Source organism: Sciurus vulgaris, assembly GCF_902686455.1.
Source record: "Sciurus vulgaris genome assembly, chromosome: 5".
Classification (NCBI taxonomy): Eukaryota; Metazoa; Chordata; class Mammalia; order Rodentia; family Sciuridae; genus Sciurus; species Sciurus vulgaris.
This window is the reverse complement of record NC_136465.1, coordinates 129,165,448-129,180,920: the sequence shown is the minus strand read 5'-3', so window position 1 is coordinate 129,180,920 and position 15,473 is coordinate 129,165,448. Positions and strand designations below refer to the sequence as shown.

The 15,473-nt window shown below is 33.8% G+C and overlaps 1 protein-coding gene across 1 annotated transcript in view; it reads right to left on the bottom strand.

The window, feature by feature from the left end:
* Positions 1–509: 509 nt before the first annotated feature.
* CAND1 (cullin associated and neddylation dissociated 1) overlaps positions 510–15,473 on the bottom strand; it is a 43,861-nt gene continuing 28,897 nt past the window's right edge. The window contains exons 8-15 of the mRNA XM_079142207.1: positions 14,493–14,785; positions 12,712–12,853; positions 10,857–12,350; positions 9,851–9,946; positions 5,570–5,739; positions 5,319–5,483; positions 3,373–3,480; positions 510–2,495 (exon numbers count right to left, since the gene is read on the bottom strand). Coding sequence (XP_078998333.1) covers positions 2,271–2,495; positions 3,373–3,480; positions 5,319–5,483; positions 5,570–5,739; positions 9,851–9,946; positions 10,857–12,350; positions 12,712–12,853; positions 14,493–14,785 — 2,693 coding nt within the window. The 3' untranslated portion in view covers positions 510–2,270. The remainder of the gene's footprint in view (positions 2,496–3,372; positions 3,481–5,318; positions 5,484–5,569; positions 5,740–9,850; positions 9,947–10,856; positions 12,351–12,711; positions 12,854–14,492; positions 14,786–15,473) is intronic.

Genomic DNA, 15,473 nt, shown 5'->3' with positions numbered 1-15,473 from the left:
ACATGTGGAGAATTGTGAACAGAATCTCTTACCAATTCCAGTAAGCATCGTGAGTGGCAAAATATGTCTGGTGTCCACACCTTGCTACCTCCATTTCAGCATCTGGACCACATCACCACTAGAAGTATGGAGTTAATCAGGATAATCCAGCATTTAAATGCTGAGCATTCCTGTTACTAATTATGTTATGTATGTGTGCATATAGGTAGATTAACACTACAACCATATTTCTTTAGTACTACAAGTATTTCAGCTATGTTAGAAAAATGAGCTGGTTTGCAAGACAAAAACAATAGCAAAACCCCCAAAAACCCATAACATGCATCTTGGAATTTAAACAAACCAAAAAACCAAAAAACAACAACAACAACAAAAAAACCCAAAAACAAAAACAAAAACAAAAAAACCCACCAATACATGTATTTGGACTTAACTTTAGGCAATTAACTAAGGCAATCACGCAACATATGTATGTCTACATGTATGTCACAAACCTATTCAGTCCTAGAGCCTGCAGTATTGTAGTTTATTGTGAAACTAAGTAACCAAAACCTTAAATATATCCACAATATCTATACCACAATAATGCATAGGACATAATATACTAACATCTCAAAATAAATTTCTATTACAATTTTATGCAAATTCTGGTATAAGATTTTCACCTGCCATATTTTGAAATGCAACCAACTTCAAGTCAATGTACTAATCAAAATTCTCACTAGTAGCAATGTCTTCTGTGTTATCACTGGAACATTCAAAATCAAGCTCTTAATCTATTAACCACAGTATGTTATCAATTAAAACCACTGCATATTTGGTTGTTAAAGCAGGAAGTAATACAGCAGGAAAAGTATTTCTAATTCACAGTTTCAAAAATAAATGTGCAGTTTTCAAATATCAGATTGCTTGAAATTGGTCACTCAACAACTGCCTCCTTCAACACATGTAAACTATGTTTGCACAGCATTAAGAGATGTCTTTTATTTCAGAAGTTAGTTCTTACTGTTACAGGAGCACCACAAATTTGAATAGAGGCTACAGTGTGAAATGAGCTCACTGAAGGATATGTTAAAAAAATTTTCAACTATAATGCAAAAGCTTTGTTCCCCCAGCACAGATTCCTTAATCAGAAAAAGGAGTCAACACTTACTAAACACAATATGTAAATTAGCTCTACAAGAGATTGGGGAGAAATCTAACTCAACTAAAATAAAATATTACTAGCTAACAAACCTGTGATAGCTGGCTTCAGAATTTTCCTAAAAATAAAATTCAAAAGCATACACAGTATTTGTATCCTCTGCTAAGGAATGTAGACTTTCAATGGTAATGAAAGAAAAATCTAGCTTTAAGTTCTAGGTGGAAACACGCACACAAATGGGTAACTGAAGAAAACTGAGTACTTAAATATTCAAATTTTAAATGTGTAAGAAAATCTATAATAGAAAAGAAGTGGCAAATTGTTCCTGTGACTTGATTTGCTGAAAACATCTGCAAATTCACACTGGCATTAAGAAAACCAAAGTTTCAAAATTTACTCCTCTCTCTCCAGATATGTTTTCTGTGCAAAAATAAATATCTGAAAATTGCACTAATAATACTTATTTTAACTTCTGTATTATGAATAATCTGCACATGCTTCTATATAGACAATACATACTCGTAAACTTGCTCATGCAAAATTAGTGTGCGCAACAGGGATATTGTTAATCCTCATACATAAAAAATGATACCTTATTATCCTTTTAAAACTGCCAAATCCTCTGAAATGTAACAAATCTTATATGGATATTCTTGTCTGCCAGCTAAAAATCAATTTGTGTTGCTGAAACAAAAAGTTATACAAGAAAAAGAAACATGTTTTTTGTCTTGCAGAATTGATTTTTTTAAATGAGAAAATTTATAAAACAAAGAAATTCATGGTCACAAAATTTTAACATTTTAATCCTAAACATTACAGGGTAAATAGATACTGGACCCTATCTCCACACTCCATAAGTTCTAACTTTTAGTTTCCATTTTTAATGTTGCTCTAACCACTAAAACATTAGTGGTTTCACAACCTCTGGATTATGGAAATACACATTTCTCAAATAAATGCTACAAAACAACAATGGAAGAAAGCTGAACAAACTTGTCTCCATGAAGGAAAAAAAAGTGGAACATTTTGAAGCTTTTAGACACTTCTGTTTCCATGTCTTATGATTAACTTGTCAATTCAGTGCATTATGTGGTCAAATGTAATGGTCCCCATATTGAACAAATATTTAACTAGTGTCCATTGATTCCAAATTAGTGGATGATGAATCTTTTTGGATACTTTCAAAGATGGCTGCCAGCTCAGGGTTAGAACTGATCTGTGACTGAAATTCACTCATCAGTGGACTCTTCTCTGCTTCTGGAATGGTTAGCAGTGCTGCTACTGCTCTCATGGCAGATCGCTTTAATTCATCTTGTTTTTCAAACTCCTGCTTTACTGAGTTTGCCTTTACCTGTAATGGAAAGTAAATTTAAATTACATGCTGGAAAAGATAGCTCACATGAACAAAATTTAAGCACACAGGAATTCCTGGTAAAAAAGCAAAATTACTATCATAGGTCCAAGGGCACTTTATATTTTAAATATTCTTTCAAAGCAGAGGCTGTCTCCTTTTCTTTTATAGAAATATTTTACACAAAAAATCCAGACCCACATTAATTGAAACAAAGTGTAAAACTTGGAGAATATTACCTGCCTACCAAATTCCACTTTGGTCTCTACCAACAAACTATGCCTCTAGTTATCCTATTATTCACAATTCTTCAAATATCACATAATAACATCTCCCTGTCTTTATTCATATAATTACTTGATGTTAAAAAACCTTGTTTTACCTTCTTGGTCTAAAAAAATCATTTTCCAAGGGTTCATTTCAAATGTTGTCACCCTATGTTTCCTTCCTTTCTTAACTAGAACTGAATATTTTCTATTTTATGGCCCTATCACATCTTATCTCACACCAGTACTTTAAAATATGTACCATATTGTTATAGCAATAAGAATGACATTTAAAAGTGCCACATTTTATAAAACAATAGGTTAACTTCTTAGACCAACTGTTATATATGGAGTTAGCATAATTAAATTTGGAAAACTACAGAAAAAGCTATGAATTCTGAATTCAAAAGTTACATGAGAAAAACAAACATGTTTTTTGTTTTGCCAAACTTTTTATTTTTAAATGAGAAAACTTACAAAACAAAAAATATTACATAGTCAAAAAATTTTAACATTTTAATCTTATAAGGTAAACAGACCCTGGACCCTTTCTCCAGACTCCACAAATCCTATACCCAAGGTTGTCCAAGCTGATGCCTACTGATGATTACCTTAGTTGTACACGTGGCCCGTAATGGCTCAACAAGTCGGTCCAATCTCTGTAGTACCGCACTTGGACAAAGGGTAGAAAGTCTCACCAACATTAAAAATGTTAACATCTATTAGGAATAAAAAAATGACACAATTTACAAATGCTGTTTTACTAAGGACAAAATCCCAAATTCTGATAAATCTCTTAAAAGGAAAATGACTCACATGCAAAACGGAGCTTCATTTTAATCTAATCTGCCATTCTAAATCACAAAGATTTGTTTCAAACCTTATCTAAGGTGCTCGGGAGAGCTCGACTATCATATGGTCCTAAAATACAAAACTAGAAAACTGATTTTTAATCTTGGCTGCACATTATAATTATGTGGGAAGGTTCTGTAGCAGACCCATTCCTTAGTCCTATCGCCAGAAAGCTTTAATTAACTTCTCAGGATAGGGGTTGGAGATTGAGTTTTGTTTTTTGTTTTTTGGGTTTTTTTTGTATCAGGGATTGAACCCAGGAATGCTGAACCACTAAGCTGTATCCCTGGTCCTTTTTATTTTTTTATTTTGAAACAGGGTCTCATTAAGTTGTTTAGGGCTTTGCTGAGGCTGGCTTTGAACTTGCAATCCCTATGCCTCAGTCTCAGATTTAATATTTTTAAAAAAGCTAATGTGCACTAAAATTGAAATTCAATTAACTAGAAAATTACTATACGGGACAAAAGTTTTACAGTAAGTTTCTACTATGTTAGCAGATTTTTCCTGGGGAGAAGGGTGAACCCAACTATTATCCAGATTAATTCACATAAAACCTGATAACCCATAATTATTTTCTCTTGGGCTGCAAATTTATAAATTAAACAAGAATATGCTGTTACACTTTTGGGGAGCTTTCTATTGAATTCTGGGAGGATCAGGTCACTACCATATACAGCAACACAAAAATAAGGAGTTTTTGTAGAAGAGCTCAATTTCTGATCAGTTGCCACTTTTGCTCTGCCTGGCAAAGGACCTAATGGAAGAGTAGAGGAAAAGGATGTAATAGACTTATTCTTTTTACTTTTCAAATCTGCCATTTGCTGGAAATGAGCAAACAAGAAAATAAAAAGAGTTATAAACAAAATGCACATTCTAAACCTAAGAAGTAAGGAGTCCTTTCAAGGTTCTTCTACAGATTGTTTTGTATTTCTGAAAAAATTTATTGAATGTTGCCTTCTTAACAAATTCCTGATATTAAATGTGGTATATTATATTGAAAAAGAAAAATCCCTCATTCAGGTAAACAAAAATAGTTATCATTTGGACCAGCCCCAAAGACAGTCCAAGACAATATGAGGAAACTAGGAAACCCTCTCATGGGTAACAACTACAGTCCAACATCAAGACAGGCCAAAAAAGTCACAAATTTATACTTTGAACAGCAAAACCTATCTGGACTCTCCTTAAATTTAGGGAAAGGATCTAGCAAGCTGGCCCAGAATTTCTTAAAAATTTTGTGGACATTTCCACTTTATCTTTTAATAAAATGGGTTTTGGACTTTTCCTGTATATTGACTTTTCTTTCACTACCTTACTACTACTTTTTTTTTTTTTTTTTTTCTTTTTTTGGTACTGGGGTGAACCCAGCAGTACTTAACCAGTTAGCTACATCCCCAGCCCTTTTATTGTATTTTATTTAAAGAAAGGGTCTTACTGAGTTATTCAAGGCCTCAGTAAGTTGCTGAGACTGGTTTGGAACTTGCAATACTCCTGCCTCAGCCTCCTCAGCTGCTGGAATTACAGGCATAAGCCACCACACCCAGACCTTACTACTATTTTTGCATATTACAGTTTATAAGGTGCTTACTAAGACCTCAATAGACAACCCAATTTTTCTCACTTACAGGTGTAAACAAATTACAAGGGCACCATGTGCTGCAAAGTCTTCCTCAAAAACATTCTATAAAACAATCAAACATCTTACCTTAATATCATAATGATCCTTCAAACCATCTTCAACATGATTTAGAAATTCAAAGATATCTAGTCTATCAAGGCAACTGTCTAGAAGTGTGTACATACACTCAAAAGCTGCCTTTCTAATATCCAAACCGTCATCAACTGTGTGTTTAAATGGACCCATTTCTACCTGTTAAAACAAAAAAGGATGTGTAGATATGATACCTAAAAAATAAAAGACAAGCTCAGATAAACAATATAATCTAACTAACTTACCTCCCTTATAAGCTCCTTTCTAACTTTTGTTTCATTGTAAAGATGTGGAAGAACAGTATCCAAAAGATCTCTTATTAATGATGGCTTGTTATGTGCTGCTGAGTTGAATGTGACCAAGGCTACTCTTCTTACATTCAAATCTGGATCTTCCAAAGTTTTCAGGAAGTCACCTGAAAAATTATGAGAAAAGCAACACACAGTTATGGTAAGCTTAAAATACAATATGCTTAATATTTTTTCCCAAATGAATTGCTTATTATTGTTGGTGTCACTGTTATTTTCTTCAGTGAAGGTCACAGAAGAGAACTTGATGAAATGCTAAGTGAACCATAAAGTTTATTTTGGCAGCAGGAAAACCATCATTTCTGAAGCTGAGTACATTTTCAAGTGATAACCCACTCTTGATATATAATGCAGAGGGTATGGAAGGACAGTCCATGAAGTTCCCCAGAGGTGGGCTGCACAGAAAAGTGATGAAGTCAGTAGCCAAAAAGACTAAGCTGCAAGATTTTCCTTATAGTTCACTAAAAGCAACAACAAAAATCTTTTTAACAAAGTTCAAAATAAGATGAGAACAGATCTACTGCTTAAGAAATATGAACTACTGTTAACAGATATACAAGTTATCAAATGTCAGAGAAATGAGTTTCCAAAACCCTTTTTTTTTTAACCTATCTTCACTGAGAAATACATGAATTCATAGGAGTATAGGACTATAAAAGATGACAACTAAAATTTAACATGTAACAAACAATTTAGCATGTAACAAACATCAAATATAGCATCTAGCTACTTGAAAAAATAAGGTCTAAGTCTGCTTGTTTTTGCAAATGTGGGGAGGAAATTATAATGCAAAAAATTTTGTTAGTGTGGCTAAGGGTTTATCAATTTTCTTTATTTATTCAAAGAACTATTTATTTTGTTGATTTTTCCGATTGTTTCTTTTGTTTCAATTTCGTTGATTTTGGCTCTGTTTTTAACTATTTCCTGTCTTCTACTACTTTTGGTGTTGGTCTGCTCTTCTTTTTCTAGGGCTTTGAACTGTAGTGTTAAGTAGTTTATTTGTGGATTTCTACTTCTTTTGTTGAATGCGCTCCATGAAATAAAATCTTCCTCTAAGTACTGCTTTAATAGTGTCCCAGAGATTTTGATATGATGTGTCTTTGATCTTGTTTACTTCTAAGAATTTTTTTATTTCCCTCCTGATGTCTTCTGTTATCCATTCATCATATAATAGCATATTATTTAATCTCCACGTATTGGAGAAGTTTCTGTTTTTTATTCTGTCATTTATTTCTAATTTCAATCCATTATGATCTGATAGAATACAAGGTAGTATCGCTCTACCTTCTTGTATTTGGTAACAGTAGCTTTGTGGCATAAAATATGGTCTATTTTAGAGAAGGATCCATGTGCTGCTGAGAAGAAAGTGTATTCATTCTTTGTTGGATAGTATATTCTTTATATGTTCGTTAAGTCCAAATTGTTGATTGTATTATTGAGATCTATGGTTTCTTTATTCAATTTTTGTTTGGAAGATCTATCCAGTGGTGAGAAAGGTGTGTTAAAATCCCCTAGTATTATTGTGTTGTGGTCTAAGGATCAGACTTCCTTAACAGGACTCCCATAGCACAAGAAATAAAATCAAGAATCAACAACTGGGATAGATTCAAACTAAAAAGCTTTCTCTCAGCAAATGAAACTATCAGTAATGTGAAGAAAGCGCCTACAGAGTGGGAGAATATCTGCCACTCATACTTCAGACAGAGCGCTAATTTCCAGACTATATAAAGAACTCAAAAACCTCTATACCAAGAATACAAATAATCCAATCAACAAATGGGCTAAGGAAATGAACAGACACTTCACAGAAGATGATGTACAAGCAATCAATAGATATATGAAAAAATGTTCAACAGCTCTAGTAATAAGAGAAATGCAAATCAAAACTACCCTAAGATTCCATCTCACCCCAATTAGAATGGCGATTATCAAGAATACAAGCAACAATAGGTGTTGGCGAGGATGTGGGGAAAAAGGTACATTCATACATTGCTGGGGGGTTGCAAATTAGTGCAGCCACTCTGGAAAGCAGTATGGAGATTCCTCAGAAAGCTTGGAATGGAACCACCATTTGACCCAGCTATCCCACTCCTTGGCCTATACCCAAAGGACTTAAAATCAGCATACTACAGAGATACAGCCACATCAATGTTCACTGCTGCTCAGTTCACCATAGCCAGATTGTGGAACCAACCTAGATGTCCTTCAATTGATGAATGGATAAAGAAACTGTGGCATATATATACAATGGAATATTACTCCGCCATAAAGAATGATAAAATTATGGCATTTGCAGGCAAATGGATGAAACTGGAGAATATCATGCTAGGTGAGATAGGCCAATCTCAAAAAACTAAAGGACGAATGATCTTGATAAGCGGATGAGGACATATAATGGGGGGGGAGGGGTTAGCGTTAGGGTTAGGGTTAGGTTTAGGGTTAGAGTTAAGGAGGGTGGTAAGAATAGAGGAAGGAAGGACTGTATAGAGGGAAAAGGGGTGGGAGGGAGGGGAAAAAAATAACAGAATAAATCAAACATTATCCTATGTAAATGTATGATTACACAAATGGTATGCCTTGACTCCATGTACAAACAGAGAAACAACATGTATCCCATTTGTTTACAATAAAAATAATTTTTTTTTTGAAGTTACAGAGATGGTAACTCAAGTAATTTCTCAGTCTCAGTTTTCCTAAACAGTAAAATGAGAATTACACTTTTAAGGCTAATAAGCAGAATAAATACTATGCATACTGTTGGAACACAATACTTGATACATACCAGGTATGCACAAGTAGCAGTGATTCAATATTATATATGATCCCAAGTCTATATCAGCAATTTTTAAAAATAAACAGGAAGTGAAGACTTGACTGACAATTTGAAGAATAGAATTTGATAAAATAAGGGAAAATTTAAGACACTGTACATTGGTAACTCAATGGTAACACCCAGAAAAGTTGGAGCACTTATTACAAAAACCAAATAGACACAGCATGGTTTCAAAAGTAATTTAAATGTATCAGACTAATCCTCCCTACACCTTTGTTTGCCTCATTATTAAACTGTTAGAAGAGTAATTCAAAGAGCACTCCTTTCAGTACAGCTTCTAAAATATTGCTGTTTATCATGAACAAAGTGGTACTGCAGAGTAGACCAGTGGTCCCAATTCCTTGGTCTAGAAATTTCAATTTTAAAAAAATTTCCTAGGTGGTTCTGATGTTCAAATATTCAAATACTGATATAGATAGTAATTCAACTAGAATGATAACCACCTGACTGAATAACTATACTAACAATGCACACTTACTAACTTCTGTCAAGCTGGAACAATGTCTCTAGAGTTACAGCTCAGGCCTTGTCCTCTTTTCTATCTGGTACTATACCAAAATGTGAATCAATATATCTAACCAAAAAATGGGTGGTGCAAGGGGATATGGGAGATGAAGGCAAGTATCTTCTCATAAAGACTTTATTATTTCTAGGTCCTAGCAATAGCACTTATTTGTGCCTGTGTCCGCCTTACTCAACTGGCAATCTCTTTCTGCCATTCAAAATTTGAAGTATTTTTTCATTTTCTTGCACACTATAGGATGGCATGAAGCTATGAAATCTCCCTGCTGATATCTCCATTTTCCTGTTCTCAAGAAAGCTACAAGATAAGTTCTTAACCACTACCAACTATAGGGAAAACAATAAAACACAGGTAAGTTATAAAATCATAAATAATTCCAAAAGCTAATTCCTGTCTTTACAGAAACAAAGATGGCTCCAGGTTCACATCTAACTTCTTCTGGAAGGTTATTTATTGTTTGTAACCCTCCAACTCTCTCCCAAATTAATCAAAGACTAGGGTCCTAACAGCTCAAATGACATTTTAACTTTCTGACTGGTCCAAAATTTATTAATCTTAGATTATTCCAAAAATATGATTATCAAGTAAGTAGCTGATTCTAAAGACATGCTTGTTATCTACTAATTTCAGATATTTGCAAAATCACCTGGTAATAAGAATAAACATAATTTTCTAAAGCTGTAAGATCACATATTATCAATAATCTTTTCAATGAAACAATTATCTTAAAGCACTTTAATTTCTCAGCAAAACAAATATTTCCTCAGTCCTGTTTTGAGTTATTGAAATTAAGAGTAACTTGACAATATATATCTCCCCCCAAAGAGTTAACACAGTATATTTATCTTTTTCTCCCACTTACCTATGCAGTTCTTTAATAGTGGATCGATAGGTTGAGGATGATCAGAAATAGTAAACTTCACAGCTGTAACCACCGAACTTCGGGCATATGATGAGCCTAATTAAAAATAAATTGCAAGTCTATTGGTCCACTGAAATCCATGGATATCATTTTTAAAAATATTTATGTATATATTTTTAGTTGTTGATGGAACTTTATTTTCTTTATTTATATGTGGTGCTGAGAATCAAACCCAGTGCCTCACACACACTAGGCAAGCACTCAACCACTGAGCCACAACCCCAGCCCCATAGACGTTGTTTTTACACTACTTCATGTAACACCATGTCTTCAAATCCTTAAAATTCTCTTTGGCCAAAAGGGATATTCTTACTGCTCTCAGGATACTAAAAGAACAAAATTTACTCACCTTATGAAATATAATCCCATTAAATTTCAAAAGATAATTTCTTCTGTGAAGGAGGGGACCAAGGGAAGAAGCAATGGAGGATCTAGTCCTCACAAAAGGGAAGTGGTTAAATCCACAAATAGCTTATAAATTTTTCAAAGTTTTTATTTTAAAAGAAATCTATATTAAGAATGAATAGCCATTACTGTTTTCCACTTATTTTAATGGCACTGACACTGGTAAATCTGAAATCTAAGATTTTTCAACTAAATACTTCCACCAATTTTAATATAATTAACCCTAGCAAGCTCTTTATATTATTAATTCAAGAGCTGTCTTTTCCACATTTTAAGACAGTCTCATTAAAATATAGTCAGCAAGAATAACTAGATCAAACTTATTAAGCATTTCTACCTAATTATACTATCCTTCTAATCAAAATTTCATCAATATAGCTCCACATTATAACACAAGGCAGTACTTTTGCATAAGTTAACTTACATGTAAGAGAATCTGGTTCAACTTCCTTAATTAAGTATCTTTCAAGGCCACCAACTGCCAACAATTTATTTATTTATTTTGGGCAAGAAAATCTATTTTCGATAAGAAAATACTTACCTGATATCAAATACCCCTTAAGCCGTGGAAGAAGAGTTTCAGGATCAATGAGAGTGAGTTTTCCTAGACATTCAGCAACAACATTTCTGGTACCTTCTTCTGCACACTCACAGTGCTTTAATAATAAGGCCCAGATGTTTTCAACATATGGTTTAAGGCCCACCACTGATGCAGAGCTAATAATTTCCTTCAAGGAATGAAGCAGAAGATACTGCCTTTTGGGTTGACTGGTTATTTCTTGTAAAACAAATGGCAGATATTCAGGAAGATTGCCCACACTAATGCTGCCTAATGCATAGGATGCAGCTGATTTCACTTCTTCACTAGGAGATGAGAAAGCTTCTAATATAACAGATTTTAGTTCCAACTGCCCACTTAAGTCAATATGATGCCCAACTTCTCCAAGAGAAAGGAGAGCTAAGAGGCGAATGGAATCTGTAGACCTTGAGTTCTTGACATCTTGAATAAACTGACCTACTACAGCTGGCCCCTCCTTAGGGCATGCTCGGGTAAGGGCAGCCACACATTTGGCAATGGAATAATAAGACTGCTTATGAGTCAGAGCTGTGCTCTGAGAGTAAACTGGACCAGTCAGCATGCGCAACAAATCCATATATCCTAAATTATTTGTTCCAGTGACAACCAGAGCTTGGAAAAAGTCTAGCATGGCACTAAGAGCTCCCCCCTGCAACAAGGGTGATCTCACAAGTCCAATAAGTTCATTGAGAATAGATCCACTTATCTTTGAGAGGGAGGAAGGATAAACTTTTGCCAGGGTAGTCAGAAAACTGATAGCCATCTGTGAAACATGCATATCACTTTCACTGATAAGAGGTGGGAGCTCATCTAAGACTGCATCAATCATGGCAGGTGTCAGGCTGTCACTGTAGTTTTTAATTAGAATATCTAGGGCAGAAAGGGTCCCCAGTTTCAAAGCTCTCTGGTTTTTCCTGAGAAATGAAGCAAGAATAGGAACCCCTTCTCCCAGGACAGGCCTCAAATCTATCTTCAAAGGTGACCCAGCAATCAGTGTTAATGCCTTCACTGTAGTTAATCGAGTAATTTCATTCTTGAGTCTCTCCAAGAAAATCTGAAGTGTATTAGGCAAGTCGGAACCCAAATTGTCTCCAAGGTTGCAAATAATCTGTCCCATACAGGAAATTGCCCTTTCCTTGACTTCCTGATCAATATCAGCTGCTTTTAACCTCTTAATGGTACAGGTAAATAGATCTTTGATGTAAGGAGTTGCATCAAACGAGGAAGGCTGATCTAAAGGACGGATTACTTTAACAAGCTGTTGAGTAACAAGAAGTGCTTCAGATGTAATCTTGTAAAATGGGTCTCCAACACAAGCCACCACTGGCGGGACCAAAGCCTGAACATGAGGATGGAAGACTTGAGGAGAGTGGTTACAGAGGATTACATATAGGCATGACAAAGCATCAATCTTCAGATTCGATGAGCTTGATTTATCATTCAGTGAGAAAATAATTCCTAAAAAGTCAACAACAACAACAACAACAAAAAATCATTTCTGTGCCATTCTAAGAAAGAAATATTAAAAATCAACCTCTAAAATACTAACGTTCCTATTTTCATATTATCTCAAGAGTTAAAAAAAAAAAAAAAAACAAAAATCACAATCTAAACTAGCCAAGCCAAAGGGTTCAGGGTAAAATTTTAAACTTTTTATTTGCAAATTTCTAACATCACATGTTTAAGATGTCTAGATAAAAAAGTTCTATGTGCACATTAAATTGTCATACAATTGCCTCTTAAGAGAAACAATTATTTAAGCTTCTCTGAGTCTTAAAAAGTCCGTAACAAGTCCCCAAAGATACTGACTATTTCATACCTGGTACAAGCACAGGAATGTGTTGTGTTAGAGCCCCAGGTAATACATTTACCAGTTCAGTTAACATGTTAAAACAACACTGTCGAGTCTTCACACTTTTCTCTTTCATCTGTTTGTGCAGAGCTTTAACAATGTTGGGAACCTGTAATTACCACATACTCATTAGTCAGTTCAGCCATTGGTATTTCCTCAGTATATTTAATGTGATATATAAAGAATGAAGAGAAAGGGAAGAATTTCTTTCTTTTCGGCTACACTCCTAGTTCAACTCCCTACTGCTATTGCAAACAGACTACTAGATATAAACCAAGTTAGTCGTATGTACTATGACTTGTAACTATTTGCATGAAACTGTTAAAAAACTAAAGAAATCACTTAGCTTTCTACAGAGCAACAAAACAATCTTGATTTTTAATTATAAAATGCACACGAGTAATAAAAATTAACCAAATGGTTAATAATTTTCAACTAAAAAGTTCAGGAACATCATTTATAAAAGACAGCAGATAAGCAACAAAGGAAACAAGTAACATTACGGAAAAGTTACCATCAAACAGGTCTTTTTTTTTGCTTTCAGTTTTCTGTTACCAGGAAAGCAATCTCACTTCAAAAGTAGCTACAAGCACAGCAGGGGTACAATTTGTAGACATCTGGTCTAAACTTTCTAATGTTTTGTTAGTAAAACTTAAATACAGTCTCCATCAACAATTTTTATGGGTGCCAGGCTATAGACAGAGCTTCTAAAATCTCTCAGTAACTAAAAAAAGAAAGAAATTAAGAACAAAAACAACCCCCTCAACAATACTATACAGCCACGCATCGTAACAGAACAATAATTAATCTTACTAGAGACAAAAGAAATTACGTACTTCCTCAGGGATACCTAATGATATTATTATACCTAGTGACTCTATTAAATAATACCTGACTTCTATACGCTTACTGCTTGTGGCCTCCAAATATATACTTTATCCCATACAATTAATTGTCAATGCTGACCTTTATAAATTAAAGTTCACAAAATTTATTTATTTGCAATACTTGAAAACAAGACAGATATGATATATATTATCTCCTCTCCTGACTTAATGACTTAAAACATTTGTAATACCAAAAGAAAAAAAAGAAAAAAAAAAAAAAAAAAAAGGACATAGTACTTATATACCCCCATAGAGCTACTAAGGGATTACATGTAAGACAGGAAAATGCCCACTATATACTAGTCAATAAATGTTTAGGAAAAAAGAAAAAAGTCCCCAAGTAAAAAATGTGTATGTTATTATACTAAGAGTTGGCATATATCAAGCACTAAGGAGTATACACTACACTAAAGCTCTACACAGATCATTTCATCTCTTACTACCTGGGCCCGATTTCTAAGTTAACCCTTATTACAAATGAGAAGACTGAGGTTAAATAAAACAGGCCAAATAAAATGACCAAATAACTTGGCCAAGATCACAAACTAAATTATGAATGAAGATGGCTATGTGATCTGACAGCTCTAAGACTTCTCCAGTAATATCAAATATAAATATTACTTTACTGAATCTTAAAATTATTTTAATATCACTTATCAAGTAAAATGAGGAACACTTTGATTAGAATGAATGATTTAGAAGTAAATATGAACATTTACTGCTATACAAACATTTATCCCAGAACTTTGTTTCTCCAAAGGTATTTTAGAATTCACATTTACACACACACACACACACACACACACAAAATTTGAAGCACGTTTACTATGACAATTTTCTAAAGCACACTTTTAAACCAACCTGACTCTGAAGCATTGTTAAAGGTGTTTCTCCCTGTTCCATTGCATCTGGGTCACATAGCCAGCTTTGTACAGGACGAGTTTGCTTCAAAAGAGAAAGGTATGCATGAAAAACATCTGCTTTTACATTCTCTTCACGCTCTTTAAATCTGGATATCAGTGCAGGAGAGACGGTCTTGTAGAATTCTGGAAGCATTTCATGCCTTGTGCTAACTACGGCATCCAAGCACTTGGCAGCTGCACGCCTCACTTTCCAACTCATGTCGTCATCATCACTGTATTCATCATCACTACCTAAAGGTAAGTTTTAATGTGAATAAGCTATTAATGATAAGAAAAGTATATCATTTAACAGAAAAAGTAAATTGGTAATTTACTTTTCATTAACATATACAGCAAAGCATAGGTTTAAAAACAATAAGAAATTAAAACAGATGCAAAACTTGTTACTTTTATAAAATCTGCACATAAATTAACATCTAAAGAAAAATGATCATGATTGTATTTTTAATTTGCTAAACATTTTCTCATTTATTATGAGTAATGAACTGTTGCTTATTTGTAACACTTTAAAATCATTAGTACATTCTTTAGAATACAAATATAAAATAACAGATCTCTCAGTCTTAAAATTCAAAGGCTCACTATTACAGGAAAAATCAAACAATGGGAGAATTTATAAAACAGAATATGAAATGGATTTGTGGCTATACATGCAAAAGATGATTACTAGTATTCTGGGGGTGAAAAAGAATTCTGACATCATCTTTGTGACAAGATTTTTCACTAAACTTATTGATGTGCTATTAGGACAAATATGCATATTCTCAACCTTTCACAATTTTGTCAAATGACACTATCTTTTTCATTATAAAAAGAAAATACTGTCCACTTAACAGATTACCATCTTCTCCAAATTCCTAAAGTTAAACTACAAACATTCCAAGCGTAAGAATTAAGAATTATATTTCATTTATGTATA